General features: G+C 36.7%; 1 protein-coding gene across 19 annotated transcripts in view; it reads right to left on the bottom strand.

Moving 5' to 3' along the window:
* MYT1L (myelin transcription factor 1 like) overlaps positions 1–12,068 on the bottom strand; it is a 299,550-nt gene that overhangs the window by 92,371 nt on the left and 195,111 nt on the right. For 14 of the 19 annotated variants that reach the window (XM_018088859.1, XM_018088858.2, XM_018088864.2 and 11 more), the window contains one exon: positions 8,421–8,791. In XM_018088859.1, coding sequence (XP_017944348.1) covers positions 8,421–8,791 — 371 coding nt within the window. Of the gene's footprint in view, positions 1–7,402; positions 7,485–8,420; positions 8,792–12,068 lie in introns of those variants that run through there. The other 5 variants (XM_018088865.2, XM_018088871.2, XM_018088872.2 and 2 more) reach the window with 2 other exon arrangements.

Raw genomic sequence — 12,068 nt, 5'->3', positions numbered from 1 at the left:
ACAGAAGAGTAAGTCAAGCCGTGAGACAGTTAGAAAGTCCTTAGAGCAAAGACAGAATGCAGCATGTCCTGCTTTTCCAGAAGAATGACCTTCTTTGGTCTATATCTATAACAGTTCTGGAATATTTTTTTGAGGGAATGAGAGAGCTCCATTAGAATGTGTAAGAGTGTTGCTTATGCAAAGCAGTCTCTGGTGTAGTCTCCAACCTTCCGTGTTAGCAAAAAAGGACATGTGGAACTGAACTTCTTCATCCCCTCTCAAAATTAACTCAGGCACCTGCATTACAGATTTGGGCAGAATTTCCACTCCATTCTATATTGAAACATTTATCTCATTCCACAAATGTAGTGGGATCCTTGGCTCCTAATAAAGTATTTCAGTTACTATTCACTTAAAAGTTGTCCTTTCTGGCTGTATTTTCAGAGTACATTCACAGACTGTGCTCATTAGATGATAAACAAACACTATGATGAACTTTAGTATACTTTTTGTAAGTTCAACTTCAGTTCTATTCCTTACAGTTTGGTAATAATGATCTGTTATTCACTATTTCCATTATTACTTTTTAAAATATATTTTGTTCTTACTGATTGGAGGCCAAAGTTTTTCCAACATATTGCAATAGAGGAATAATCAATTTTTAACTTTCCAGTAGATGCCAGCTTTTAAAATTGAACATAAAGAAAATGTTTTAATTATTGCAGATGACAGAATGACAATCTTCTGTAAAAACTTCAGCCCTGTTCATTATAGTGTCCAAGAAACTGTTTAGCAGATGCTTCTTGTTTATAGAGAATTTCTATAAGTGCAGGCAGTTGGTGAAACAATAGATTTGATACAATAGAAACGAGAAGAAAAGCAGTTGCATAGCATGACTTAAAACTGTATATAACAAATAAGGAATCTCATCACATATGCTTTGGAAAAGGTAATGACAGAACTCTAACATGGCATGGGCCTGGGCATCTTTGCCAGCACTCCTGTGTTAGGTGACTGGAAGTGTTCATGCCACACAGACTTTTCCCTTATTGCATCAGTGATCTATGTCTGCGGAGCACAGGGAAGAAAATGGCTGCTCGATTTGTTTGCTTTTGTAATTGTGAATTCAGGTTTTCTGTGGTGTTCCTTTAGTGTCACAGCAGTACTTACTCTTCCTATCAATAATATAGCCTGCAAAATTAAGGGTTTGGGATGACAGAACTATCAGATGATGAGTTCACCTAAAAAAAACCCACTAAGTCTTGAGCCGTCAATCCTGTTAACTTTCTCTGACAGAGCCACCATAAGTTTTTGCTAAAGCAGTAATATTTACTGCACAAAGCATATAATAGCTGCCATGGTTTTCACATGGTGTTATGGATACTTGACATGCTTAATGTTAGTGACTATTTTCAGTACTTTCTGTATGAAGCTTTAATGTGACAAATAATTCTGAGGATATCAACAACAGTGACCAAACCCAGCCTCCTTTAGGTGGTTTCTTTCCTATATTTAGTTCTCTTTCTCTTCTGCTAAATGACTTGGCCTTCCTTGCTGTCCAGCTCATGAACTGTAGCTCCCACAGTCTCTACTCTTAAAAAAAAATAAAAAAAAGCAGAATACATTAATTTACAGAAGGGGAAATAACTCTTATGGTACAAAAGGACTATGTCATATGGGATAGAGGTGACAAAAGAAAAAAACTGAATTGTTCTGAGACCTGCAAAATAAGGAACAAACGCTTCCATAGTACAAAAGTATTCAGGATTACATATATATGTTCATTACACATCAATGTTTTTGTTTCAAAAGAATGCTTTGTGAGGTTTATATATCTCAGATAAACAAAATTTACGTGACTCGAGGCATTTGCTAGGACTGCAAATTTGATTCGTGAGAACAGATATGGATCAGAAGAAATTACCAATCCAGTCTGCAATTTTATTTCATTTTATGATTTCTGGGAGGAACTCTAGTAAGGTAAAATTAACTCTACAGCCACGAAATAAAGTTCTCTGCTTTTCAGAGTGAAAAGCTACTGTTTGTGTTCACTCTGTTATAACAAACACTCTAAGGCCAGTGGGAATTGTGAATTAATAGGGTGATCATAATTTGCTTTTAGAGATACACTCTAAACACAAGAGGAAAAATAGGAACTTCTAACATTAACCAAGCAAAAGTTATTTTATAGAATCATTACATCTGTAGTGTCAAGAAGGATTCGTACAGAGTCTGTGGTCACTGTGTAAGCTGCAGTACAGTGTGGGTAATGCAGTCTTTGAAGTAGCACTGTGAAAGGCAAAGGAATTCAAAGCAAAAGCATAAAGAGTTCAGGTCTGTACAACCCATGAATATGTTTCTAGGAATGACATATCCCAGATGTGAGGCCTTCTACAGCAACACCAGGTCATTATGTTTATAAATATGGATGCAAGGGGCTGCTATATAATGTAGTTCACTATTGGTTCTTTAAAGAACTACAACACATAAGTAACCGGCTTGGCACAGATGTGCCAAAACCAGGAGATCATTGGCAGTGAACAGGTTACAGAGAGTCTAAGTGAGAATAGGAATACAGCACTTTAATTACTTCTCCAATCCATCTTATTCCAGAAAGAATTAATTTTACTCTGTGATCTGTCCAGACAAAAAATGAAATAGGCAAAATCAAGGATCCACTCAGCATTTTCCTGCAGACAGAAGGATGTAATGGAAATGCAGAAAAGGCAACTTCTGCACAGCCTCTTCTTGAGGACTGCAATCTGTGAGTATCCAAAGCAGCACTGCTGAGACATGGCTCCTTTGTGGACCTACTGCTGCCACAAGACTAGAGAAAGGTTTGGTCACAGATTAGCCCTGAAACAATTTGACATTACAATGGGCCCAACATCTTGTTCAGCTAACACTGAAGGAAAGGTTTAGTGTATTAGAAATACAAACAAGCAACCCCATGCCATGTAAAACAGTTTCAGAATGAAGCAGCATTGTGGTGCCAAATTTGTTCCATGGTGCTTTCATGGAACTAAGGTCTTCAGTTCAGACCCTGAACTCTCTAAGAATCCCAATGTCCTCTGCAGGATTTCTGCTGACATCCACAAAATTCTGTCTCGTCAAAGGTGAATAATTTCTTTACACTGCATAAAGCTATAATTGAATCATTTGCTCTTGAAGGATGAGATATTTCACATTATCATTTAAGGTCTTTTATTTGTAGGGAAGGAGCTAAATATGCAAATCTCTACATGAGAATGATACTTAAGTACATTCTGAACTTTACCGTGGAGGTTAAGATGAAAAGGGCTACATAAAGTTTCTAGACACAGCCCAGAAGGTTTACTGAGCCTCTGAATTAAACATTCACATAGAATGAAGTCTTCTAAAACAGTTCTTCAAGGGGAGGGAAAGTTAGGGATGACACGTGCAACACACCACCTCATGTAAATGGAACTCTACTGGCATAAAGCTACACTTGATTTGTCTTGATGCAAACAAGCTCAGCATCAGACACAATCTCACTTCTGAGAATTAGAAAATAATGTTTAAATAATGCTATTTAATGCGTTTAAATTATATTGTCTATGAGCAGCAAACAGTAAAGGCCTTGAGCATGGAACACAGCAGTAAGCAAAAGTTTACTAAACTAACATCTGAGTCATATTTAAGCAATTGGTCAACCAATCATAAACACATAATAAAGGTAATAAAATTATCTGAACTTTTCCCACAAGAACTAGAAGCATTCAAAGGGTATTCACCAGCTAGCAGTTTCCCCACCCTACTCCAGCAACCCTGAGGTTTCCAACTCTGAACTACCTGTTCCAAATGTTTTAACTGCATTATTTCCAAAAAAAATTTTCAGCAAAAATGCTTAGTCTGAATCTCTCCATAGGAAAGATAAACAGCTAAACAGCAGAACATGTTGTAATCCATGCCTGCATCTTCAATGCAAAAAGAAGGTATCAATAAAAGTTCTTATGATGTTGTTTGACCCAGTGACTCCCAGGCTGGAGCACTTCGTAACAAGACCAGAAAGGAAACTTTAACTTCTTATCCTGGGGACACCAATGCAGTGGCCAGGATAAATGTCTTCCACAGCAACTCTAGTTTTTTTCTGTTCTTCAGATTATTATTGATGAGACACTCTAAGCACAGGTTATCTTCTTTTATCAAGGTGTAATATAGCAATAGACTTTATTAGCAAGGAGTTTAGATCTGTTTCACCTTGTGAAGGTATTTATTTAGTCTTCTTTAGCCTTGGAAAATAATTTTTTTTCTGTATATGTTGCCCTAAGCAGTGAAATTTTGCTTTCTGGCTTCTTAATTTAAAGCTATAATTTACTTCTGTTAGGTGCTTTTCCTCTGAGGTACACGTGAGTTTAGCTCCCTGCTCTGATTAATACTGAACACCTACTGTGTTCACCAAAGAGATGACCACTTTCCTGCTAACAGTTTAAATAAATGAATATGATTAGTGGTCAGCAGGCTATCAGATGACCTTGCTAATACAGATATGTTGTCTTCATTTTATGAAGATGTTTACTTTATCAAGAGTGTTTTCAGCAGCATGCACAGCTGGAAAGCTGCGTCCCACCATGCTTTCCTCAGTGCATGAGCTTCTTTCATCTTTTAAATTGATATTTGCATCTCCTCTAGCTTAGAGGACATAAGTGCTTCAGAAGCACTTCAGAGGGGATCAAGAAGACAGTGGAGGGCACTAACAGTCTTAATGGAGCTTACAGGTGTATTATATTCAAGGTCTATCTGTCTGCATTGAGTTTATGCAAGTAAAAGAAAAAACACAAACATATTACGAGTTTTTTAAAAACCATCCTACAATTTAAAGAAATATGGTTGGATTTGATGATCTTAGAGATCTCTTCCAACCTAAACAATTCTATGATTCTATGAAATAAGAAAACAGGCAGAACATCTATCCTTATGTCCATGTGCTAGGTATTATTATTAAAAAACCTCTACTGTGTCTCCTCTGAATTCCAAAGGTTCTAAGCAGCTGTCATCACAGAGAAAGGGCACTCCAACAGCAGCCTTTACTCTTACTCCTTCCCATTTGTATTGCAACTTACAGGTTATGTTATCATAACACAGGTCATCTATCTGTCATTTTTTCCTGGGATATAAGGGAAATAACAAAGATTCATCTTTCCTTTAGTGGACCTGTTGAACATAAGGGTTTTCCAAGTTTCTTCATAGATAGATGGATAGATATCTGTTCTTCAAAGAGATTCAGATTTAATGGAAATTTAAGGAGGATATGTTAGCCATTGATGGAGAGTTTTTAGCATTAATTTTGGTTCAAAGGATTGTGTACAGAAATATGGGCACGGAATCGGGGACTCATTTAAAAAAGTTTGGTTTTTTTCCTCCTTTTAATTTTAAATTGTTATTTTGAGATTTGTGAGCCTGTTTCCTTAGGACACATCTGTATTCTCCAAGTCCTTTAGTTTATCAGTGACAAGGCTACAAAAATGTGATTTTCAAAGGCTGTGATGGTTTCAGTGAATGTTCAAGTATTTTCAATGAGAACTGTTTACCTACATGACCTTTATAATATCTATATCCTCTGAGAATCCCACTCAAAATTCACTTTCTTTTAAACCAAAAAAGTATGAGCAATGACATGCCAGTGATGCACTTTTGTTTCCCAGGATTTACCCTTTTCTAAAAGAAAACTGAATTTGGCCTAAGAAACAGTAAAATACCTTACCCATATGCTCCTACCCTCTCCCTTCCCTGCCCTCCCCAATTGTTTCCTCTATAGTCCTGTTCTATATTTGTTGAGGAATTCTTCTGTCAACAATACTTATAATTTTAACCTTCTGTCACCAATATTTATATTAACTCTTTTGTGCACCTAGGCTATAGTTACTTATGGAAATTTTCTGAACAGCTATCATCTACAACACCAGTGACAGAAACCTTTTTGAGAACTGTCAGGTATCCTGGTGACCAGTGGATAAATTCTGCATTTTGTTTCTAGAGATAGAAATACTAACACACATTCAGACTTCCTGCTAAGGCGACTTATAGGGTGGTTTGCTACAATATCTACATTGTAGGGAGCAGCAGCTGATTGTATTAACTGAATTCATAGCTGACAGACCTAATTTTCCATATAGTCAACAGATAAAGGCAAGAGTTATATTTAGACCATAAAGTTTAAGAGCACTTAACTTTGCACTTTTTTTCCTTAGAAAATCAACAGTCCAAATTCCACCAATATAGCTTTTGCTACAAGCAGAATAAAGTGAAACTTCAGGATCCCTATTGGAATCAATAGGATATAAACTATTTTAAAAAAATCTGATTTATTGATTAGCTTCTAGACCTCACCAAAACCAAAGTGTTATCACTCTCCACTCCTTGGCATAGACATAAGGAACTCCATACTGCCTTCCTCATTAATTGCTAGGAATTCTTTCTTGTAAATCATCTGTGCTCTAACTGGGACTGTTGCATAGTGATTACCATGTTGATGCTCAAAAAGATCATTAAATACCTTTCTCATAAAATTCTATTATCACTTTTCCAATTTTATGAGGAATTTTTCTTAATGACTAATTTTTTACATAGAATATATATATATATTTATTAATGTACATTTGTTTTATTGTTGGAATAGAATGGAATCCAAAGAAAAACTTGACCTACCTAAATTTTAATTTCAAGTAATATGCAGAGCAGCTTACAGAGGTACCTTTGTGAATTTTTTGCAGTTCTTAACCACAGCCTACTATATATGGAAGGAAAGCAGTCAAAAAGCAATGTCAGCCTCTTCACATTGATTAGGACCACTAACTGCATGTGTAACTGTGTTGGAATAACTAAACCACTGTGTTTCATTATCATAGAAAAATAAACTGAGTGTCAAGCCTGCTGGTTTGGCAGAAGCAATTTTCTTGAGCTCTTGAGTTTTGCTTAGGTTTTTTTTTCCTTTTATAATTTTTGATAGTGTAGATTCAAAGTTTTTAATGTCAGCTGAAATCACAGCAGCAGTTGCACCATAACCTAAGCACCAACAAACTCAGTCACCATTATTTGTTAAAGAAACTGCTGGACATCCTGTGCTTGCCCATCAGGAGAGCAAGACCAGCTGCACATCAGCCTAATTTAACACAGCTTCTCTTCCAGGTTCTGAAACAGCAGAGTTCCCTGCAAAAGGAAATGGCTTCCCTGTTGCATCAAACTCATGAAACTTTTAAGATCGACCATTTATTCTCTACCAATTTTGTGGCAAATTCAGGCAATTGAGGAAATGCTACAGATGCAGTATCTGAGAAAATGTTATAGCCACCCAGCTGGCCACCATCTTGCCCAAATGGAAAGAATACTTTCAAAGTCTGTCTTTAAGATTTAAGATCTGACCTTACAGAATGCTGAAACAAAAGTCATACAACTTTCATACCTGGTTCCTAAGAGGAATCCAACTGAGGAGTGCTGAAAGCTTTTCTTATATTTTTATTGGTTAGAAAGGTGAATCTACCCAACCAAAAACGTGTTCCCTGAAAATGGGAACAAAATACTTTTTAGATAGTTCATTAATTTTTGCATGATTCCTTCATTTCACCCCAGTGCATTATGATGTCTGTCATCAGCATATGGACTCTTGAGTAAATGGACACTAAACACATATTTTGAAAGTACTGGTTATATAAAGTCCAATATCCCAAAAAAAGAGAAAGTCGAATAGGCTAATCACATTGCTATTGCATTAATTTAGTTACTACCAGTGACCTGTATGTCTAAATGGCACTTATGCCATAGTATGATAACCAAAATACATAAATTTTAGAAAGACGTTATTGATGTAAAGCTGTCACTATTTTTACTGGAATCAACTAAAGCACACAGCATTCAAGCCTCAAAGAATCAAAGTATGTTATAATAGTTAATTCTGAATAGTTTCTTAGGGTAAGGGGAAGTATGGGGCAAAATTTTTGAAGGGAAGAGGTCCACTTTTACACACAAAAATTATCTGCAAACTTGTGACAGAATTTATGTGGGTAATCTTTGACATTCTATAAGCAGATCTAGCAAATACACTTGCAAATGATCAGTACAGGCACCCAGCTGTAGCTGATGCTTTGCTTGTACCTTTGTGAATATTCTCCTGGTAACTGCATGCATTAATCCACTACTAGGATTACATTTTATGCAAGCATTTTTAGCATAAACACACCTCCACCCTCCTTGTTTGAAATGTGAGTGCTGGTGTATTAAAAAATATTTGGAAGACAGACTTATTAAAATAAATGTTAAGAGAACACAGTGGGGTATATTTTCAGTGTGGAGTAGAGAGATTTAACTGCATGACTTCCATTAGCTTTAATGAGAACCACATAGCTAAATCCTCACACACCACACTAGAAGATTAACCCAGAAAACACGCATTGTTTACTTTTTACTAATACTCTGATTATTACCACGTTCTTCCTCCTCCTCCTCTTCTTCCTCCTCTTCTTCTTCCTCTTCCTCTTCATCCTCCACATCTTCACCTTCCTCTTCATCCTCCTCTTCTTCTTCCTCAATCTCCTCTTCTTCTCGATCTATCTCCTCATCATCCTCCTCCTCATCACCTTGCTCCTCATTATCATCAGAATATTCCTCTTCTTCTTCATCCTCTTCCTCTTCTTCCTCTTCCTTTTCATCCATTTCCTCTGTTCCATCAGTTTCATAGCACTCATCTACTGAAGAGTTGTCTGCTTTAACCACAAAGGGTTTTCTTTTGGGGGCTGGTTCTTGGGGTTGTTTATCTTGTGTTTTTCTTTTTTTTGCCAAAGGACATCCATAAACACTGTGTAAAAAGAAAAGATGTAAATTATTACACTATCCTCCAGATTTCATTTAGTCATATATACTAATTCTACACCATTAGTTGCTGTTCTCAGAATGCATGTTTTCAAAGTAAAATGCTTCTTACACAATACTGACCAAGGGGAAGGACACTTACAAAACCTGTGAAATTGCAAATGACTATCATTTGCCTGAAAATGTCACATGCATATGACAGCATAACAGTTTCACAACTGATACAAATGTGTGTTTTTCCTTCTCATTCTTTTTTCTCTTCAACATGTTACACTCTTCTCTAAGGCAGATGAATACAGTTAAAAAACCCAGCAATCTTATCCTACCTGTAACGTATCAGTACAACAATCAGGAATAAAGCAATGCTTCATAATTTTGCAATATTCAGTAAGGTTTTGATTGTGTGCAGTTAAGATACATTTCAATGTTGTTTGAATAATGAAAATATGACCACATTCTTAATGCTGCTGGCTGTTATTATTATTATTATTATTATAAATAATGGATCGCTCTTAAATTCTCCACTGTTTTGCTCTATTATACTGCAAGACCAGACAAATGGGAAAGGAAGATCCTCAACACAACCAAAACCAACAGTTTTCATGGTCAGTGTTGCAAGTGTTCTCACATTGAAAATAAATCAAACAATAAACAAAAACCTTTGTCAACGAAGGAAGTCATACTTTTCAAAGTAAAGTACCACTTCATCATCAATCATTTTAATGCACTGGAAAATAAATAGTATTTCAGAGTCCTGGTCTTCCATCAAAGTAGCCACCTGCTTCTCTAAGGTCATATAGTCCATGTTTGTTGAATCTGATCCACCCCGTGTAACCTCTATAATCTGTGCAGAGTGAATGCTCTCCATAGTACCTTTTGTTCAAAGAAGTTCCTCTTTGAACCTTTTTATTGTGTGATTATAAACACTACTCGAGCTATATCAGCTTTTAGTCTTCTTCCTCTGATTACCTAGTTTTGAGACATTTAAATTGTTCTTTATAGCCCTTTCTGCATATCTACTTATAACTTCCCATTTTACATTATATTCTCGATCCCTTTATCCCAATGACAAAACACTGAAGATCTCTTATCACTTTCTTCCACTCTAATAATGCTTCCCATTCTCTTGACAGACCACTGAAAAACAGTTTTCACCACATTTAGTACTACAGAGTGCTCAGTGTTGTGTCTTCACGGTCTTGATTTTGGTCTAACTTATTTGCACCCCAGCAGCTATGCATCCCAATTACTTAAACTGCTACTTAGGTAAAAAGAATTTTATTGAAGTACCTAACTTAAATATTGTCTTACCTAAATTTTAAACCACTCGTTCACAGTCTGCCTGGGATGCACATATCTAAGGAATATACACATGCTCCATCCATCCTGATCTTTATTTTCAAAGATGCAGGTAGGGTCAGCCCCAGAAATCCCCAGGATTTCCTTTCTTTCTCTAAGAACATTGTAAGAGGTAAAGATGACACATCAAGCAGTCTGAGCATCTGTAGATGAGTAACTGTGAAAATTTTTGGCCACTGACATTCACACAAACTTGAACTTTTAGTAAAATAATAGAATGGTTTGGTCTGGAAGGGACTTTAAAGACCATCTATTTCCAACCCACCTGCCATGGGCAGGGACACTTTCCACTAGACCAGGTTGTTCAAAGCCCCATCCAACCCTGGGCAGTTTGTCACTCTAAAGCCAGAACATTAACACCACCCTGCTCCAATCTTTTTTCATTTAAGAACACTAAACACTTGTAACAGTTTTCATCTAGTAATGCCCCAAAAGAGTCTCCTTTGGAATTCACAAAAGTGTAGGAAATCAGGCAGAGGACAGGGGGATAACTAACATCTATTTGTTTAATTTTTGAATTGACATCTCAGAAGAACTGCACGATTTTTTAGATACAAATTATTTGCCAAAAGTAGAAATAAATTGTTTCCACTGCCAGATTTGTCATCTTTAATATTTTTTCATAGCTTTATGGCCTTCTACACAATATTTTATAAAGTTTGTGAGAATCTAAGGCATTACTTGGGATTCAGGGGCCCCTGGAAAATGCATAAATGGCAATGGAAATCAATTCCAGTTAGTTGCCTGATGACTTTGATGCTTTTATAAATCTCATTAACTGTTTGCAACTCAGCTATTCAAGTTGAGTTGTGAACTTGACTTTAGTTTATAACTTTATTAATCTATTCTCAGCGCCTGTGCTCATAGAATTAAAACGGAGGACACACCAGCAACCACAAAAACAAATATTTGTATATTTCAATGGTTGGGTCCAACACTAAGGCTTGGGAATATGTAATTTTTCCAAGGAAATTGATTATACTAGTTCACAGAATCATAGAGTGGTTTGGGTTAAAAAGGACCTTAAAGACCATATTGTCCCAACCCTCCTGCTGTGGGCAGGGACATCTCCTACTAGACCAGGTTGCTCAAAGCCTTGTCCAACCTGGTCTCAAACACTGCCAGGGTTGGGGCATCCACAACTTCTATGGGTAACCTGTTCCAGGATCTCATCCTCACCACAGTGAAGAATTTCTTCCTAATATCCAGCCTGAATTCCCCCTCTTTCAATTTGTATCCATTTATCCTTGTCCTATAATTAGTTAACTTCAACTCAGCTTTTGTTAACTCTTTCCTAATTAATTTTAATCAGTTATTACATAAGCCTGAATTTGATTTTGGCTGTACTTGGATTTATACCTATTAAATCTACCATTGTAATGTTTTTTCTTTTCAAACTTTTAAAATACTGTCTTGCACCAGCTTCCTTCTGCCTTTCAACTGTATACCTCACATAGCTTACATATACCTCATGTACTGTAGACTTTGTAGAGTGAGAGAGTTAAAAAAAAAATCCATATCTTTCAGAAACCTAGGAAACAGGCCACCAGACCTGAAGCCTACTGTTAAGCTGCCCTATTTTCTTCTTTTTCTTTCTTAACCTGCTCTGTTCTCATCCTTTGTTGCATTAATTTTTCAGATTCTGCCTCCAGGACACTTCTCTCTGTTTCTGGCATGTTCCCTGTGGTCACTCCAGCAAGCACACCAAGGGGAAGGCAGCACTGGCTTCCCAGCAGCCTCTGCCACTGACTTCCTCTCCGGACCACATATGGAGGTGACAGTCTCTCCCACTGACCTCTTGTTCCTCATGTGTTTGTGAAATCTGTTATGGTTTGTCCTTATGGCTTCTGCAATCTTCTCTATATTTTCAATTTTGGCTTTTGTGATCATCCCCTTATTTGGTT

The sequence above is a fragment of the Manacus vitellinus genome, unplaced genomic scaffold (assembly GCF_001715985.3).
Source record: "Manacus vitellinus isolate BGI_N305 unplaced genomic scaffold, ASM171598v3 scaffold_11_pilon, whole genome shotgun sequence".
Taxonomy (NCBI): Eukaryota; Metazoa; Chordata; class Aves; order Passeriformes; family Pipridae; genus Manacus; species Manacus vitellinus.
This window is presented reverse-complemented; position numbering and strand designations above follow the sequence as displayed.